At 35.0% G+C, this 20,724-nt stretch overlaps 1 protein-coding gene across 1 annotated transcript; it reads right to left on the reverse strand.

Annotated features, from left to right (window-relative positions):
- Positions 1 to 2,725: 2,725 nt before the first annotated feature.
- LOC142336157 (uncharacterized) lies at positions 2,726 to 20,051 on the reverse strand. The gene is made up of 3 exons (XM_075384758.1): positions 19,450 to 20,051; positions 3,901 to 5,988; positions 2,726 to 3,126 (listed from the first exon to the last, which is right to left on the reverse strand). The coding sequence occupies exons 1-3, from the start codon at positions 19,666 to 19,668 to the stop codon at positions 2,839 to 2,841; spliced, it is 2,595 nt and encodes an 864-aa protein (XP_075240873.1). The 5' UTR covers positions 19,669 to 20,051; the 3' UTR covers positions 2,726 to 2,838.
- Between the last annotated feature and the right edge of the window lie 673 nt (positions 20,052 to 20,724).

Genomic DNA, 20,724 nt, shown 5'->3' on the forward strand with positions numbered 1-20,724 from the left:
CAAAACACAGACGAAGAAGTGGATCAAATGATCTACAGAAGCATGCTCGGAACACTTTTGTATCTGGCTAAACAAACGAGGCCAGACATCATGTTCACAGTCACCATTCTGTCCAGACACATGATTTCACCTACCAATCAACACTGGCTATGCAGAAAACGACTCCTGCGATATCTTCATGGTTCAAAAGGTTTAAAACTTACTTCCACGAAAGAGGCTAGTAGTGATTTAGTGGGGGAAAGTGATGCAGACTGCTCTGGTGATGTGAACGACCGAAAATCAACGGCGGGCTATTACTTCAAGCTCAACGGACGTGGCGCAGCACTCAGAAGTGGTGTCTAGAAGCAGACCACAGTTGCTCTTTCTTCATCAGAAGCAGAATATCAGAGGATGGCATTAGCAGTTCGAGAAGCATTGTATCTGAAACAAATTTTGGAGGATTTCGGCATCCAGCAGAAACATCCAATAGCCATTGAAGAGGACAATCAGAGTAGTATCAAATTGTGCCAAAACTCAATTTTGCACAAAAGGAGAAGCCACAATAAGACAAAATTTTATTTCATTCGGGACAAGACGGAAGATGGAACTGTTTCAATTCATTACGGTCCTACTGACAAAATGGCACTTGACATCTTCACAAACTCATCACCCCTATCGGCGGTTGAAACATTCAGAACACTTTTGATGGGAACAGACTCTACGCAATCAGCTTAAATCTGAGTGCGGCTGTTAGAATTTCGATAAAACTATAGTCTTGAACTTAGCTAGGATTTATTGCAAAGAAATTTGACTTACCAGATTACTGAGACAAGAGTAAACTACTCAGGTCACAAAATTTATATATATGAATCGGCAAGAAATGGTGCTTAGAGTCAGTATTCGGTTCAAACTGGTGAATCTAGATAAACATTATTATAGTGAGATTATTTAATGTAAAGTCGTTTCAGCATGTATTGAATGAATTTGATACCACTGGAAATGCGAACGAATTTTTAGAAAAGTGTAAATGCAAACTATCTATGGTATCCCTTGCAACTGAATTTTAGTAGAAGCAAACCATATTGGGTAACCCTTGCGACCCCCACTGTAAATCATGTTGCTAAGATAAGTTTTGTATCTTGACTTTCTCGCATTGATAATGGGCATATATACAGCTGATTGTTGAGCCTCTTTTCATCCCCATAATTGAATCACCATCTTGATCTAATAAACATAAACCGACTAATGTCGGAAGAATTTCTTTCGAACGACAGGCGGGTAGAAAAACATGACTCCACCGGGATTCGAACCACTGACCTCCCGATCGATAACCAGATGCACTGATCACTCGGCTATCATGCCTTATTTTTGCTTTGCTGTAACCGACTTTTATTAGCAACAAGCTTTACCTCGGAGTGAGAGCAAAAGAGATCACTCAAAAATGAAGGAACGCGTGAAAAAGTCACTTGAGAAGTCAAAGAATGTTCTAGAAGAAAAGCGCAAAATGGTCAAGCGAAACATTTGCATAAAAGACCAACACGTTTACAAGAGCAACTTCGTTCAAGAGCAATTAATGAGATCTCGCCTATAAATCTCTTAATTTCACTGCAAAATATCATTTTTTTACTCTCGCACTTTTAAGAAATCAATTTTTCTACATAGTTTAAAACGCTTTTTATTCCGCTTGCGAAAATCCATTACCCAACATTTATTGAATCTGTTTTATGCTATTTCAGCATTTTAAGCATTTTACTTTCAGCATGTATTTTATCCCCCATAATTCCAAGAATATTCTCACCCCACATTTTAGAAGCACTCAGACGTATTTGAAGCTTGAAGACGTGAAAGTTGAAAAATTGAAATATTCTCTGCAACCGTTGACAGAACTTTCGTGGGCTTTTAAATGGTACCACTATTCTCTCCATGAAAGATAAATAGGGGCCAAAATGTATTAAACTAAAGAGTCGCAATTTTCCAAACTATACTTCATAAAGCTTTGGAAAAAATAACAAATTTTTGCTTTTGCTAGTTGGCAGAAAACGGATTTTGCAAAAGAGATAGAATCTTTTAGATATCGTTAGCCCATCCGCTGTGACTCTCTAGAATGAAGAGTAAATTGCTAAAATCCTATCGAGTTCGGCTGAAGGATTCAAAAATTTTAAATTACACATCGTTATGAACAAAGTGGTTACGCAATAAGCATTTCAGAGCATAACTGTTATGGCACTAAGCACAGATATTTAGCTTTAATAATTACAAATATAACTCAAGCGCAATCAGAGCGCGGATAAAGGTCAATCTTATTTTGTAGATTTAAGTTTTGGCATCTTTGGTTATGTATAATGTTGAATGGCATTTAGCCAAACGGAAAATTAATTTTCTTTCTAATTGGAGACAAAAATCTAGCATGAAGCAAATATGGTATATATTGCAGGAAATTTTTGTCCTGAATTTTTAGGCATGGGTTTCCTTGCCCAAAAAATGCTTATTTACATAAAAATTTTCCCAAATGCAACAACTCTCTAAGTAACTCCTGGTTGATTTTAATTCTCCAAATTTCCCCCTTTTGCCAAAAAAGTTTAAGCTTTCCACATAAACCAACAATTAAAATTCAGTTTCACTAACCAGCAAGGAACAAATCTTATTTTGCTGTGTTATGCAACGCCATGTCAAAAGGAAACCCTTTGAAAAAGCTGTACTATTTCCGTGGATTCGATTAAAGACCCCTGTCTAATGCTTTTGGAGATTTGATCAAAAATTTCTGAAAATTTCTCAAAAATCATTTCTTTAAGAATCCACTTAATAAGACTGAAAAATGCACAGTATTGCATATTAATGTAGTTTTTATGAATTCAAGTTTCAAACACGGCTGACATAAACATTGCTTTGAATTCCTCCTGTGCTATGTGAACTACTTTGTTGATCAGAATTCCCAGCGATGACGTCATTTTTGTCCTGTCTGTTCTTCCGGCACACTGGCATGTGCCTCTCTGCACTGTGGAAGGGGTAGTGCTTCCCACAGGTAGGACACTTCACCATCTGAGAAGGGTTCGAGTTGTGACCCGTAGTTGAGGCAGCGGGGTTGTGGTGGGCAGTGTTCTGTTGATGGTTTGCGTGTAGATTACTGGTACTGTTTGGATTGTGCATCTAAGAAATAAAGTTTCTTTTCAAACATGTAGCGAGTGACTAATCACATTAAAGTAAGAATGATCACAAAACGGTAGCATTTTATTCATGAGTTGAGACAAAATATAATGCTCGAGAACAGTTCTCTGCTTATGTCCTTCTTGATTAAAACCTGATTCTCCCATAAGCACATTTTATAATTCTTTAATTTGTTCATTTGACTCCTCCTAATGTCCTTCAAGTAAAAAAAACCATGGTGTTTGAAGGTTTCAGAGAATCACACCAATTCAGTGATAACATTACATTTGAGTTCGATGTTTAAAGGTCCGATGGCTCTGTCCAAATATCGAAAGATTTCGATAAAAATTAATGCACAGATGCACATCACTGTTGTAAGCTAATAGAACTCTTCCTTAAATACTGAGTGCTACGATGCTCACATAATCATCGTTCAAACACTAATGCTGGCACAAAAAATATATATGATAACAATTTAATAGAAAATTGTAACATTGGAATAAAAATAACCAGAGGTCAATATACATTATTAAGTGGTGCTTTCTATATTATTATTATTATTATTGTTTTACATCTAGTATCTTCGGAGTAAAATGGGGGTTCAAAGCCTTTTATTCAACCCACTGTTTTTTACCCTTTCCAATTCTTTCAATAAAATTCAATCAGGAGAAATACTACATTAAGGGGGCTAATCCCATAGAATTATAGCATCATTTTTAGCATTCAAATATTCCTTCCAATCATGGAAGGAATGAAATTCCTCATAATATAAGATACCTGGTAATGAGATGATGTGTCCTCGTTCTGGTAACTTTCAGCTCCCGTCCCCTGTAACCTATGTTTGGACGCGTCATACTCAGTTCTCTTCTTAGCCTGTAAATTTTGGCAGATCTCTACGTGTTTCGTCAGCCGCTCGGGTGCAAAACTACGACCGCAGTGCTCACATTTCACCATTTCAATTGCCTTCGGGTTTGACTTCTCTGCTATCTGCGCATAATAAGGGTCTTCTTTTATGTCTAGAGGTCGCTTTGGAGGTAGTCGAACTTTGTTTGATTTCTTTTTAGGTGAAGACTCGCGCTGGTAGTTTGTAGGGGTGTTAGCCATTCCAACGGCACCATTCGTATGTATAACATCGGACTGGCTTGCCTCTTCGGTAGATAGAACTCGGCTACTCTCAGATTCGCTTCGGAACTTTTCGGCCCGTCTGTGATGCGAGGACTTGAAAATTCGCTCTTGTCTGTAGCGTTGCTTTCTAACCAATTCTAATTCTTCTTGCTGCTTTTTAATAGCTTGGATTAAATTTTTCTCACGTTGCCTCATTTCATGTATTGCACCTTTAACATCACCGGTGCCTGCATTTGATTGGCTGGAATTAGCACCCACTGTGTTGTCCAATCTTATAGAAGGGTTCAGACTTTTTGTTTCTCCAACTGCGCTTTTTATTCCACTGTTAAGTGTCCTTTTAGTGTTGAAGTTTGACCTATGGCTATCCAATCGTCGAACAGAAGATGAAAGCCCGTCATTGCGGTCACGCAATGTCATCGCTTGACCCGAAATTTCTGTATCGCTCATTCCCATTACGTTATCCTCAATTTCAGCGCCAAGGGCTAAATTGGCCTCATCGTTTTCTTGTACAACAGAGGCATCATAGTCTTGTTCTTGTCGCTGATTGGCTAATGTTTCAGCCAATCGCTTAGCCGAACGAGCTCTTTCATCGTTAGTCTTTTTGTTCAGCCGTTGCAGTGCTTCGAGGCGTTGTTTTTCTTGGCTTTCTACCTGCAAGCCGCTCTCCAAGTCAGTTATTGTGTCTGAAATGACTACATTATGCGATAGTTTTATACCGTTATCAATCGAAAACTCTTCAGCATTGTTTACAGACTCATTTAAATTTTGGACAGTTCGCCTCTTTGCAGAAGTGATTTCAATGACGTCACGGGCTGTAACTGATCTGGGTCTCTGGCTCTGAGAGCTTGCAACTTGTTGTCGCGGGGTAACATTGTCAGCTTTTGATAAGGCAGAAACTTTCAGTGAAACAGCCTCGGGGGCAAAAGAATCGAGGCCTGGACCATTTGTCGTAACAAGTTGTTCGTTCGACCGAGTTGAAGCCAAAGTTCTGGTTCCTGCACTGTCATTATTACTTGAATGACTCTCTCTCAACGGCTGCCGCTCAGCTGATTGGTTATTTTCTGTCTCCGCGATCGTTTGAATTTGACTAGCTTCCCGTCTGTGCGACAACTGCATTTGTTGAGAATTTTCCTTATCTGAAGTATTGTAATCACTTGTTATCTCCGAATCTTCTGACGTCACACCTCCGCCACCAGCTGCATGAACAGGTTGCTTTTTCACACCTGGCAAAGCTTTCCTCTTGATAATTGCAGGTTTGCTCATAAAGGGGTTGTTACTTGTCATACTCGTATTATTTTCTGACTCGTAGTTCTCTTCATTCTCAAGGTTACTTGTCCTTTTTTGTTCCCTAAACGTGTTTCCCGTAACTGATTCGAAGTCGCCTTTCGAATTTGAGTTTTTCACACTACCAGGAATTGGGGGAAGATGACCTTTGTATCCCATCTTAATGGTCCCTTTTGAGGTTTTGAAAGCTGGAGAGTTTTGGATCTTCTTTTTCTCTGTTTCTTTCTTATGTAGACTGTCTAGGATAGCCTGTCGACGTCTGACCTCCAATTCTTTCTGCGTAGGTCCATTAACTCCAAATTTTGCCAGGTCAGTTTGCATTCTTTGGCCCAATCCAGGGGATTTAACGCTCTCTTTGTAAACATTGCTTCCTTCTTTGTCTTGTCGGGTGTCGTACATGTGCCGCTCTTGCTTGGTATCCGGAGAAAACTCTTGCACAACTCCATTGATCGTGACCTTCAAATCCAAACGACCTCATTTCATTCAAGATTAGTCTACAAAATGCCACTAAAAACTGTCGCTAAGTTAGTAAAATAGCCAGCTGATTGCCGATATTAACTTACGTGCTGTAAAATTAGATAGCAAATGATAAACAATTCAGTTGATGGAGTAGCCGATTAAATCTATTAAACCTTTTCAAGAAAGTCCAATGTTTTTTTTCGTAGTTTTATTTATTTTATTTTGATCGCGATACTTTATTATTAACAGTCGTCTTTATATAGGAGCCCTTCATTGAAAGGGTTTGAAGCCACCTAAAGTGACCCAAAATATGTGTTGAAAGTCATTTGGAGAGGTGGATAAGTCAGGGCGTAGGATATTAGTAGAAAGAACGATTTGACTAAAATAAACTGTAGACAATAGGCACAAATTTTTAAGATAATTTTGTGGATACTAGTCGAGTACTAATTAAAACACTTAGCAGGGGCACTTGGAAATTCACTTGACAGTATAAAGTAGTCAAAGGCCCCAAATATTTGTGTCACTTCGTGCAGAGTGTAAAAAAACAAACAAACAAACATGTAAAGTGAACTATTTTCCGAAACTTTTACTTCAGTATACACCCCCAATGGTTCACGGCCCCAAACTTTGCCAAAAATAACCCACAAATGATGAACAATGGAGTAAGTGTAAAAGGACGTATTAATGGATTTAATCTAAAATTTATAGAGATACACCGGTCAAAAGTATGAACCACAGCAGGACTAAAATAATTGTTACAAAATTCATTTGAGATAAACTACAACGACATAAACTAAATAGAAAAACACAGCCGGCAAATTGACGGAAAATAGCCGCCGTAGACGCACATATATATTGAAACAAAATAGAAAAAGAAGATAGAAATTGAGCGAATTTTTGTTCTGTTTTTTGTTCAGTGTCAAAAAAGGTTCTAATTTCACGTGCAGTTTCAGTTAGATTCTAAAACTATACTTAATTTAAATTCTAAATTTAAAACTTTTAAGCTTAATACTAATGTCAGCTAGCAATCACTCGGATAATGTATTTTATAACATAATGCACTATGAATTACAGACTAAATAAAGTTAAGGTAATTTTACGTTAAAAACATATAAACTCACCTTAACTGTTAAGGTAGATTTGCCTTTCGTTAAATCAACTTAAATAACCTTAACTTTACCTCAACTTTGCCTTAAAAGTTAAGGCCTCACTACCTTAAAAAAACCTTGAATTTCACTCTAGCTTGCCTTAGAATTACCTTAATTACATTGACATTACCTTAAAAAATCCCTTATTATTATTATAATGACCGGGTTTTATCGGTTTATACGGTTTCTTTTGATTTTGCTCATTCAGCATTGACCGTATTAACTACATTGCGTAATTCAATGCGTAATTCAATGAGAATTGCGTAATTCAATGAGAATATAAAAATCCATTCAGTTGAACAGTGAGTAAGGTAAGTCACGAGTCAAGCGTAAAAATCGTGTAAAGCGACTTATGTAAAAAGAAAACTATGACGTGATCAAACGGCAAAGCGAATTTAAAAAAATAGCCGGAAGCATTCTGGAAACGACTCGACGGAAAAAGTTGATCAAAATAACTGACAAAGAAATCCTACTTAATAATAGTAATCATTCTGAAACAATAACAGGAAAATCAACAGTGGAACACTATCTCATCAGAAAAGCCGATAGCGCGTCTGCTAAAAATTTAATTATAAGCTGCGACTTCAAAACAACTAATGGCAAGAGACCATGCAACTCGTTGAGCTGTCATTGAACAAAAGACTACCAGCTGACAGTATAACCAACAAAAAAATCCAAGTAGAGAAGACAAGTGTTAGGGAAAGGAAATGAAGGACAATTTAAAAATAATCTCTACAAAATTTCCACAAAACTTAGCTGCCAATTATCCAAAAATCGATAAGATGCTACTTCTCAACAATGGTTTTAACAATTGTTATTACTGCTTACCGTAAGGCATTCCCACCCTAGGAATTTACACAACACTGGAAAAGCAAAAAACCAAAACAGAGCAAAACCAAATTCATTTTTTCGTTGTCAAAGTCTCCTGTTTAATTTCCAGTGCCACATTTTAGGAGCATCATTCTATATAATAGCTCTAAAATAAAGATAAAATAGCGAAAAGCACAAACTCAGAAGAAATAAGCAAAAATACGAAAAAAAGGAAAATCGGCCAATATTCGCTTTATTTTACTCAACTATATTCAACGAAAACATATCAAAATAAAATCAACTCAATAAAAAGGCACTCTAAAGAGCAACATAGTTGAACCACATAAATCCCCGAATTCTGCGAAATAAAATGAAGAATACTAAAAGCATTTAAAAACAACTTCAATTAAAAAACTGGGGAAAATAATTATTAATATTAGTAAAGGCACGTAAAGCGAAAAAACTCGTTGAGTAAGTAGAGTAATAAAAAAAATGAAAACAAATCATAATTGTATTTCTTGTCAATTTTCTGTATTTCTTGTCATTTTTGACAACAAAGAACGTTTTATTTTAATAAAGCTGTAAGCACTTGGTGTTTAAAAACTCCTGAAGTAATAAACGTCCCTTCAAATTCCACTTGAAGCAACAAAACAATTCAATACAATAGCAGAAACCGCGCTAAAATTCGGCTAAAAATCAGCATAACCTCCCACTAGCAAAAACTCATATTAATTACCCGAAATCCTCACACCACTACCAACACAACAAAGAAATCAACACAATAGCATAAATCAACCTCCCAAAGAAATAAAAAAAATTGCAAAATAAACTCGTTTTTTTTTAAGCCGCACGTGACCAAAAAAATTGTTTACAACAATTTTTCGCACTTCAATCTCTCAAGCAGAGCGGTATGAACAAAAAATCACTCGTTTCGCTCTACTACTAAGTTTTGTTCTGCACCTAAAAAACTCCAAAATTCTTCACGCTTTTCATTTCCTGCTTCAAATTCATTCGAGTATAATTAAAATCGAAACACAGCCGGAACACTCCGGAATCGAATCGAAGAAAAAAGAACAACATACGCTAGATAACCAAGCACTCTTTGACAAACCTACTAACTTTATTATACTTTTCAATGTGAAACAACAACTGGGGTAAAAATAAATATCAGGGAAAAGGCAATTTAAAATATTTTGAAAAATTTTGTAAAAGTTGCGAATGCAGGAGCATTCTATATAATAAATTGTCTGCTATATTTTAGATTACTTCAAAAATGACTATCGATGGGTTAAATATAACCGAAGAGATATCTCGAAAAGGGAGAAAACACAAGCAAAAATTAGTAAAAAACGAAACTTTAAAAAAATCTTTTTTGTTTAATAATATTACCTGAAAACTGCAAAGTCTTAACGACTGTTCTCAACACGCCTTACGAAATAATTCCTGCTGATTTATTGAGTACATAGGCAACACCCAACCGCATTGTAGAACAAATAAAGCGGGGGCAAGAACAAAAAAAATACAAAAACTGCAAAATGATCAATTTTTTTAAATCATTTCTACAAAAACTGCAGATATGATCAAAAAAAATTATATGCTATGAAACATTTAAATGTTTCCACTAAATAACTAAAACTCTAACTAAACCGTTAGAAACAAAACAAGCATAGTGAAAGGCGGAAAAAACGGAAGAATAAGGCACAAAACTTCAAAAACAGGAAAATTAGCCGAAAAATCTTTAAAAATAGACTATTTAAATTTCTTAAAATAAACTTGATTCAATAATGCCAGAATCAAAAGAACACAAAAAAACCAACGTAGAAGCTCATTTCAACTTAAAAAGTAACTCCAGATGCTGAAAACATGAAAAAAGAGGACAAAAACCACTAAAAAAGCGTCTAAAACCGCAAAATCACAAAAATAGCGAAAGATTCCATATATAAACTCACATATGATTGAGATGATCAAAAAGCTCCCAAACGTATAGCTATTTGTTACTTTCGTTAAGAAAAACCATATAAACTAAAGGAAGTAAAGCTTCCAAAAAAGACGCACTTGATCAGAATATTTTGCTCGCTTAGCGAAAATTTTTTCATACCTACTCTTCTCGCTCTCTCAAAAGCGTGATATGAACGAAAAATATTCTCTCTGCTCTTCATCTCGTTCAGCCGTTTGACCTGAACATTTAGTTTTCCCGTGAGGCATTGACTTTTACATACCGCTTTAAATACACTCCAAAAAATTACCGATCAAACAAAGACGCTCCACCAATGCTCTTCTTCGAGTCGGAAAAATGCACTTTTGCAATACTCCTCTTCGAGTCGTTAACAAGAGAGCGCCTAAATTATAGCATTGAAAGTCTGACGGCGACTATTAAGCATTTGTAAAAGTTTGAAAAAAATTTTGTACCGATTTTTTCGTGAAGACAAATGTAAGAGGCACATGACTCGTGCCACTTTCAATTGTTACAATTTGTGTTCGCGGATTCGCACAAAATCTGAGTGAAAACTTTGACAGAGGTCTTCAAAAATTTCTTTTATATGGGAGCAGAAAAACAGTGAAAAAACGACACGAAAGCTAAAAAAAATTAGTAAAAAAGACAGACCAAAAAAGTTCGCCTTTTCATTGAAGGCTGATATGTTATACTTTGATTAAAAATCTGTATAAGTTTTTGCTGCCTCTATTATCTGCTCTCAAATAACCTTCATTTAGTGTGACACACGCCCATTTGACCTTATCTATTTGAATTAAAGTAAATTAGAGTCAATTTCAAAGTGAGGAAGCCTTTTTTATGAGTGAGGTCAAGTGTGACCAAAAATTTAATCACGGGAATGAACAAAAAACTCGCTCCACTAAAAGCGAAAAATGACGTCACATACGCACTTCAGTTGAAATTGCATGAACGAATGAACAAACAGCATATTTGAAGTGGTTGTGACGTCATATGGTCGTAACAAAAATCGCGACGAAATAAAAAAAAAACATAGCGGGAAGAATTCCGGAACAGAATCGAGGTAGAAAAGTGACTATCCTTACTGCCCTAATGCATACTCCATATAGTTATACTAAGCATTTTGAAACAACAGGAAAAACATGAGAAAAGAATCTGACAAAACCTGATATACCACCTGATAAAATTAAACTTCTGTGGCAACTCAAGAAAAAATTATTGGTAAAGGAACCTGTAATCCAGAGAGTATGCAACAAAATATTAACCATTGACAGAAGACCCAATAAAATGGGATCAAAAAGAAACTCCAAAACGAAAAGGAGATGGCGGACAAAACCGCAAAGGAGAATTCTCTAAAAAAAAACTGCAAACGCTAAGGGCAATTTCCGAACCATTAATTTGAGAAAATGTTAATTACATTCTCTCGTAAATCAGTCACCCAACCAAATTTTGACTTAGAAGTAATTAACAAAAATAAAAGTATAAAAGCAAAAAAAAACAGATCAGTCACTCGTCCAAAACGAGGGAGAGAAAAATCAACTAACCGTTGGAAACTGAAAAGATTAAAAAGTTTAAAAAAAGTTAAGTAATTTATGTTTGAGAAAATTGCCATGGATAGATTTGAAGAGTCCATTTATAGTAGCAAAACCTAAAAAAGTAACTCTCAAATTAGAATTGATAGAGAAAAATTAGAACAGGAAGCGTAAAGTCAGAAGAAAGTCCAAAACCATAAAAACATACAAGAATCGACAAAAATATGCTCCAATTTAGCCTATGTTCCTCGAAAATAAAAAAATATCAATCAAAACGAATGACAACAAAACTGTCACAACAACTAGTTTCAACCACACAACTCTGTAAAGATTATAACAAAATCAAAATGAATCCAAAAAATGCTAGAAAAGCTTAAAATATGCAAAATGGTTAAAATAGGTGAACATTGAATATAAAAGCGTAATATTTGGTTCGGAGTGTCAAAAGTGCTTTCAACCACACTACTACTAGATTAGACAATTGTGAGAAACACCTTTGATTGAAAAGTTGGAATAAATACGAAATAAGAACTTCAGAAAGCCGCATAAGATCAAAAAATTTCGCTCTATTAGCAAAATCTTTTTCACAATTACTCTTCTCGCCTTTAAAGCATACAACACTTTTCAATGATGCGATCCTAAATCACGCTCTCTTCTCTGCTTTTCGATTAGTTTAGCCGTTTGACCTAAACACAGTATTCACATGCGGCATTGACTTTTACACTCTGTTTTAAAAACACTCAAAATATAACTGATTCAAAATTAAGCACATATATTTATTTAGCTATCATAGCTCAAAAACATTACACAGCCATGCTTCTGTTGAAATAAAAAAAATGAGAAAACTTTATAGGGATTCGCTTAACTGAAATACTTTGCAAAAAAGTCAAATTATTAAAATTATATATAAAAATATATTAAAATTGTAATCAAGAAACAAATTTCCCTAGAATTTCAAAGATTAGACGTCAAAAAACAAATCAGTTATCAATAAAAGGAAATAAAACCATTTGCTGGGCACATAAAACTTTTTCTACAAAGTAAAGCCAAAATAAAAACAGATAAAAAATTGGACATATATGCAAAAAACGGATTACTATGTATACAATTTGATAAAAGAAAAAGAAGTCACATTCAGAAGAGTTGTTCAATGCAAAAACTGCCAAACGAATGTTCCTATATACATTGATTATTCAGAAAAAAGACCGCTCGAAGATTCAAACAAAAGGAAATATTCAAAAATTCGAAAACTTTAAAACTGCGAAAAATGAGCCCATTTTACACTTGAAAAATATTAATAGGCTCCGCAAAAACTTTGTGGTATCAATTTTATAAAGTTATATGTTAATGCAGCATCGATCAAACACAACTTCAACCAAAAACCATTTTACAAGTAAAAAAAATTGAGCAAAATGGACGAAAAACCGGCTAAAACGGTTATCTACATGAGCCGTTCTCTCAAGAACATTTTTCAAAGTCAAAAGTTAATTCACTGAACGCAGCGCACGATCAAAAAACGTCTCTCGCTAACCGATAATCTGTTCACCATGACAGCATTTCTCTTTTTCGCGTTTAGGTCAAAAAGCCGCGTGAACAAAGCTACTTCCTGTAAAAAAAAGAGTGAGAGAAAACCAATACTCCTCTTCGAGTCGTAAAAAAACAAAAGAAGGTCAATAATAGTCCCAGCTATCGCTGTGCGGCTATTAATCAAATACCAAATGGACGAGAAACCGGCTAAAACGGTTATCTATATGAGCCGTTCTCTAAAGAAGATTTTTCAAAGTCAAAAGGTCATTCACTGAACGCAGCGCACCATCAAAAAACGTCTCTCGCTAAGCGAAAATCTGTTCACCATGACAGCATTTCTCTTTTTCGAGTTTAGGTCAAACAGCCGCGTGAACAAAGCTACTTCCTGTAAAAAAAGAGAGAAAACCAATACTCCTCATCGAGTCGTAAAAAAAAACAAGAGAAGGTCAATAATAGCCCCAGCTATCGCTGTGCGGCTATTAATCCAATAGAACCGCAAAATAGCTACGCTTTGCCGACAACTTTGCAGCTATTATCAACCCGCGGTATTAAAAGATCATAGAAAAAAACCAACTATGAGAAAACACGGAAAATTGAAAAAACTACAGTCGCGCAAATCACTAAATAAACAAAATGTCTCCTTTCGATTACACTCGATTTATTATTGACAAACTATTAACTGAAAGATCTGCAACCTCTAACACAAATTCATCAACTGATCAACAATGTAGTTTTAATCAATTCTGTAGTTAAGAAAAATGAAAAACTAGTTACCGGTCGAAGATCTAATTTCAATAAATTAGAAGTTAAAGTAATCAGCGCTGCCGGAAACCAAACCAACTTAAAAAAGGAAGCATCGCAAATTAGTGAATATCTAATTTCAATGGCACATGTACTGCAGAAATCTTTCCTGTTCAGCCGACCAATATTTCAACCGTTCGGTCAAATTTCGCCGATCGATATTTTTTATCGTACAGTTGTGAGTTGTATCATCAGAATGCTTGTCAAGCGTAGATTTTCCAACTAAAAGATTCTGAAACTTTTTTTGATAATTCCGCTTTTTCCGAGGTGTAAAGGAGGTGTGAACGTTAGCCTAACTTCCGTTGCTTTCTTCACATCTTTCGTTAACTTTGCAAAAAATATGAAAAATTGTTGGCGATAGTCTTGTTGGTTGTAAGTTTGAAGATGTGGACGATTTGTCCGAAGCAACTGAGTTTGCTGAAATGTTCACCAAATTTAGAACAAAATTAACATTTTTCCCCTTCATGAAAAATGGCATCAATTATGCTTATTTGGTTCACTTTGTCCAACTTGACCAATGACAATCTCCAATTACTTAGATAAAGGCTATTTTACCTCCAGTTCATGAGAATCTCTTCTGGAATAAACATATTGGCGGTATTTCGCCATTTTCAATGGATATTTATAGGAGTGTGTCATTTATTCTTCCTTTATTATAATTTTCTTCTCCCAAAAATTAGATTACAAACTTTTTGGGAACAATTGCGGTTGTTAACAGCCGCGAAGCCATACAAAGGCAAGTTCAGGTCTCATGGATGACTTTTGCAATTCAAAAGGATTCGGATTGTATCTTGTGTCTGTCACTCTTAAAATGTTTTTTCATCTCTTCATCCCAATTACAGGCAGTTCAGGTTTCATTTCAAGCATTATTGAAAAGAGGTTCCATTTATATTCAAATGAAGTCCAATGAACAAGTATTGTCTTCTCTGAGTATAGGCCATGGTTTTTGTTGCTCGGAAAAATAAACAGAGAACTTATCTGATGCTTTCAATTGTTACCAAATGGTATTTCTATATTATATCTTAGTAAGTATCTAAAACTCATAATTTGATATTGATATACTCAATTTTTGGTCAAACTAGCAATTCAGATAACATCTGGAACATACTTTTAGTTTATTCGATATACAGCAATAACAAGACGAAGTTTGATCTAGCTGTGGCATTCAACAATTCAAAAAATATTTGGATAATAACGGGGCGCTATACTTTTATAAAAACATGTTTTTTTTTCTAAAATTTTTGAATGTTGCTTGAAAATGTTTGTGAATTATTGAGTGAAGCGTGTATTCTTTATTTTGTGTTCTTTGACTTAATTCCATTTTCAATTGGCTCACTAAGCGGCAAACAATTGATCTATATACATTCTAAGTTGAAAGCTAAAGGTTATTATGACTTACAGTTTAAAAATTTGTTTTAAAAATAAAGGTTTTTTATCCGAGTGGCCGCATTTAATCTTGTTTTTAACTCATCTTAGCGCAGTATCAGCAATGAGAGAGTCCACATTCTATTTCAAGTGATTTAGAAGGTAGTCTTCATCGTTGCTTTATTCTTCAAAAAATGGTTTTTGGCATTGATCTTACAAGTTTTCATATTTTTTTTAATTTTTGACATTTTCCAATTTTTAAGGTTTTTGTCCGACTAAATGGATCACCTTAATGGAAAGCCACATACCACATTAATGGCGTTTACAGAAAATTGAATTGATTCTAGTTAATTTTATCGTTGATTAGATTATCAATTTATAGGCTTCGACAACGTTTCCTCACAAAATTGAATTGACTGTATTTGTTCTTTTTGTAGTCTTTATCTGATGCTATTTTGACTTTCTCGTTAAAATTTTTTGATAAACAATAGATAGACACTGAGGATTGTTGTCATTGAATAACGCTGGGCATAGAATCGCAGTGAAACAAAGAAATGGAAGTTATAAAACTCTGCCAACATAATAAAAATTTACACACAATATGAGCTGTAAGTTGAATAATGCACAACTCTAAACACCATTTACGCTGAAAAAAGTTGAGCACAAGTAAAATTAATATCTTTGAAGAACACGCTCGTTTTTCATCAAAGCTTCAGGGTAACATTCCAATAATTACACAATGCGTGCAGATTGCAAAAAAATCCCTAGACCAGCAGGTTTTCTCTTTATCTATCTGGGTCCAAAGATGAAGATTTGTAGCTATTGTTCCAACATTTTCTTCTCACTGGGGAATATATAAATGCGAGGGTGAGGGCGGCCATTTTTGCCAACTAAATTCTCAGCTTTTGTTTACGCATCGCAGCAAAAAGAGAAACATTTTGCAACCCTTAGAAGCTACGTTTGATTTTTATTTAAATGATAAATTTTATCCCAGGGTTAAACAGGGGAGTTGTCTGAAAATTTTGAAGGAAATAAAAAAAAGGGGAATTTTAATAATTTAATTCCGATAACAACATTTCAGATCCATTATAATAAAAATTAAAGATATATATTGGATTACACAAACTTGTAATTACACAAAAACAAAAGAACGTGAAAATTTAATCAACGCCAACAAAAATAGAAATACACTTTTTAAACTTTCAACGGGTTCTTTCTCTTCCCCATAGTTAACATTTTAAGATCTATGAAAAATTAAAAAAAAACTTATGTCGTTCAACACGTTTCCAATATAACCAAAACAGAAACTGGTTAGCGAAACTGGTGCTCTTGTAAAACTTGATGTTTCTGGAAACAAGTTTTATTTCATTAAAATTTCATTAAACATGTTTTATTTCATTAAAAGTTTGAGCCTTGAGAAATAGACAGACAAAATAGCTTTTCGTCTCCGAAGAAAGACAAGTTTTTGACAAACAGAAGATGTATTTTGGAGCATTCTGTGCTACGCACAGCCTCTCGCGAGCCGTCTTGTTCACATGTACACCAGAACGTAATCACACCGTAATCACACCGTCATTGTGTCTAGATCAGAAGGACATCTAGACCCTCTATTACTACAATTGCTTCAAAAAAATGAGTCTTTCATTAAAAACTCAGTGAGTAAACAAATTCCGATTCTCAAGCACGCAAAAAATTGCAGCCACTACATGTCTCCCAATATTCAGTAATATCGATGAAAAACTCGATTTCTATACACCTCTGAAGACAGTTGCTTGAAAGACTAAATACGGTTGATTTAACTCAGAAAAGAATTGCACAAAAATGATTCGGGGATCATATACGAGCCCCTAGTTGACTATTTTGTTTTAATTACCCACCCAATCAGAAGGGAGATCGCCTGATACATTGTAGGGATATTGACAACTTTTACATAAACTTTATCCCACCAATAATCGAGGAGTAAAATCTGAAGATTGAAGTAAAACTAACGCTTCTGAAAACATGTTTCATTTCATTAAAAAATTTAAAACCCAATTGCTTTGTTATCTGGTGTAATTATATCAACATTCTATAGCAATTACTCGTTTCTTCAAAATAAAAAAAGATTCACAGAATTGCTACCAAGGAAATGCCCAAGTTTCAGCGTCGAAAAAGTGACAGATAAAATAGCTTTTCGTCTCCGATGAAAGACACGTTTTTGACAAACAGAAGACATATCTTGCAGCATTCTGTGCTACGCAGTCTCGCGCGAGCCATCTTGTTCTCATCTACACAAGAACGTAATCACCCCGTCTTTGTGTCTAGATCAGAAGGACATCCAGACCCTTTATTACTACAAATGCTTCAAAAAAGTGGAGATATTTTCATTAAAAAAAAACTCAATGAGTAAACAATTTCCGCATCTCAAACACGCAAAAACTTTGCAGCCACTACAAATCTCCCAAAATTAAGTAATTTTGATGAAAAACTCGATTTTTATACACCTCTGAAGACAGTTGCTTGAAAGACTGAATGCGATTGATTTAACTCACAAAAAATTGCATATATCTGATTCGGGGATCAGCAAATGTTATGAGCACGAGCCCTTAGTTAACTATTTTATGTTTTAAATACTCGCCCAATCAGAGGGGAGATTGCCTGATACACTGTAGGCATATTGATAACTTTTACATAAATTTTTTTCCACCCAATGAGCAGGGAGTATAAACTAGAGACTGAAGTAAAACACAACAGATAGAAATCAGAAACAGAAGATAGATATACCAACCTCGAACAAATAATTCGGAGTGAAGGCAATCGTAAGTCAGGTCAAAATACAACATCAATGGGCCGTCTCAGAAGTCATTGAACCGTTAAAAAAATATAAATAATCCCTGTCGAATTTCTAGTTGTTTCATTTCTTCTGAGTGACCAAAATTCTGATAACCAAGCTGATCTTTGCAAAAAAATTTATCTGAACATTTATGATTGATAGGATCGAGAACAATTCAATATTTTTGTGGACCTAATTATGTAGGCGATACCCCAAGTAGACCATTGAATATCTCACTTCACTTGAACTAAATAACATAGCCGGCAGAATGCCGGAAGATAGCCGCGACAGACGCTTGTGGAATTCCATGAATTGAAACAACTTAAGAAATAAGATAGACAAATTGACAACCAGCCCTTCAATAGACCACTAGACTTTTTGGATTGTCATTTTATTCTGACTAGATTTGGACTCATTTTATACATATACGCTCTATAAGGAAGAAGCCCTAATGTAGCCTTTTTCAAAACTAATATTCGAAATCAAAACTCCACTCTAATTCTCAAGAATTAGGGCATATACCTTTGTCACTACTTAGATGCACACAATTGACCTTTAACTAGTAAATGTTCATAAAAGTTCATTAAGCAAGTTCAGAAGTCATTTTTTTGAGTGAGGTAAGTCACGCAATTGACCTAAAAGCAGAAGAAATGACGCCACACACAAAGCAGTAGAAATCACTGAAACTGGAAAAGTGGATTCCAAGAAGTCAGGTCGCAAGAATCATCGATGGAGATGACGAACTAAAAAATACATAGCAGTACAAGTCCTGATGTCAAAATTCAAAAAACTTTCATTGACTAAACAAAAACTAGACCTAGATAGGACTACGATTGAATTGGGAAAACCATTTCTAAAAAAACAGATCAAAAAACAAAAAAAAAACAGAAAATCAATGTCAAAATGCCGCTAGCGAGAACAAAAAACCACTAGCGAGAAATGTAAATTTGATTCTAACAATAAACTAAGCCTAGAATAAACTATGAATGGATTGGGATAACCATTTAGAAAAAAAATCCAAAAAAATTGAAAAAATAGTAAAAATCAAAGTGAAATTGCCGCAAGTGAACAAAAAACCACTAGCAAGAAGGCGATTTTTTGTTCAAACACGCTCTACTTTAAAATCAGATTGAAAAAAATTCACTTCGCAAAGCTACTCGCTTTTTCGCTCCACTTCCTGTTTCGGCGTGATCAAAATCCCTACTCCAAATTGACTTGAAAATGTGTGAACAGGTCTTAAAAAAGACACCGCCCCAATACAATTCAAATTCTTTGAATTGTAAAAAACACGATGTCCCCAATAATAGCCGCTATCGTTTCGCGGCTATTAATAAAAAAAGTATACAAGTTAAAAATTCGACACGATGTCACCACATCAGGTATAGCACAGAAGGTGGAAAAACGTAACAATTTAGATCAGATAAAAATATCTAATTAAATTGATGCCACGGGAACTACTGGCACTTGTAAGGCAGAATAATTTTTCAGACTGTTTAGGAAGCACCAGCCTACCTTTCGGTTCTGTTTGCCCATACTCGTAGCTTGCTGTTTCTTATTCAACAGACTCAGCTTGCGTTCCTTCTCCTCGACTATTTTAGATCTGAACTGATTTCGGAGAAGCTGCAACTTGCTCAATCCTTCCCCATTCGCATCCACACCCAAATCATCACCCGGATCACGCTGGTCTTCTGTGGTCTCTAATGGTCGAGCGACCGCGTGTTCTGCTGCCATGCTTCACATCAACTACTTTCAAATCTCATCATGTAAACAAAGGAATTTTAATTATCGCCAAATTATCATTGGAGTTCAAAGCTAAAAAATAACAGAGATAAAAACTGCTAAGTCATTGGCAATAGAAGTATTATAAGAAAATGCGACTTAAGTTAGTTAATTTATAACTCGAGAGGTGTTTGTTTTGGTCTGAGTTTAATTATTAAAGCTTTTTTTACATCAGAATTATACAGAACAATACCATAGCTCTCTCCATGAGTTTTTTTCAGAGGCTAAGAAAATAGTTTACTGCTTTTTGACTTTTGTACCAGTTTTACGTGTTCAATGGTGTATCAAGAATTAACATTTTCAAAGCACGCAAAACTTGGCACACACTTTTTTCAGCTTTGTAACTTTCTTTTGTTCATGGTGTATTTTATTGACTAAACACCGTCAGTACATAGATATAAATTACGCGTATACGCAACTTAAAATTTGAAAAGTTTCAGATAGAAAGAAACGTAAATTACATTGTATCGAGTTAAGTTATTTTGTTTTGAATCGCCGTAGGAGGTTTTGAGAAAATCGTGAAAACAGAGCAGCGTCACAGAGGCGGAAAAACAAAAAAAAATCTTTATCTACGGTTCGCTCTCACTCTTCTAAATAAAATCATTACGACGAGTTAAATCAAGTTTGAAAAGCATCGCAGCTTTCAAACGATAAATTAATAACAAAGCATACAAATAAGTATCATAACTGAGCCATAGAGCTTATAAAAACTCCCGGGACTTCAACTGGCTACTCTAATTAGATGATGTTCACCACAATTTATATTGTAACTTAATGAGGCGAAAAATGAACCAAAAATCAATTGAATGTGTTTGCACAAAATAAAAAGTCACGTAAACATATGATAATTATTGAGCAAAATGGACAAATAAATGGCAATAACCATCAGTGACGTGGTTCCAAAACGAAGTTCGATTAACAGGTTATTTGGAATGTTTGCTTTAAATAGAATTGCAGAGTTCCACCAGCCATTCACAGTCATTATAATAGTTGACCGAATAATCGCGT

This window comes from Convolutriloba macropyga, chromosome 3 (assembly GCF_964194025.1).
Source record: "Convolutriloba macropyga chromosome 3, txConMacr16.3, whole genome shotgun sequence".
Classification (NCBI taxonomy): domain Eukaryota; kingdom Metazoa; phylum Xenacoelomorpha; order Acoela; family Convolutidae; genus Convolutriloba; species Convolutriloba macropyga.

Bases quoted from the DNA above. Each gene is read 5' to 3' on its own strand.
- LOC142336157 (XM_075384758.1), bottom strand. From the start codon at position 19,668: ATGGCAGCAGAACACGCGGTCGCTCGACCATTAGAGACCACAGAAGAC. The intron at 5,989-19,449 runs GTAGGCTGGTGC...TTGGATTTGAAG, and splicing joins TGGGCAAACAGAACCGAAAG to GTCACGATCAATGGAGTTGT. The intron at 3,127-3,900 runs GTATCTTATATT...TTTATTTCTTAG, and splicing joins ACACATCATCTCATTACCAG to ATGCACAATCCAAACAGTAC.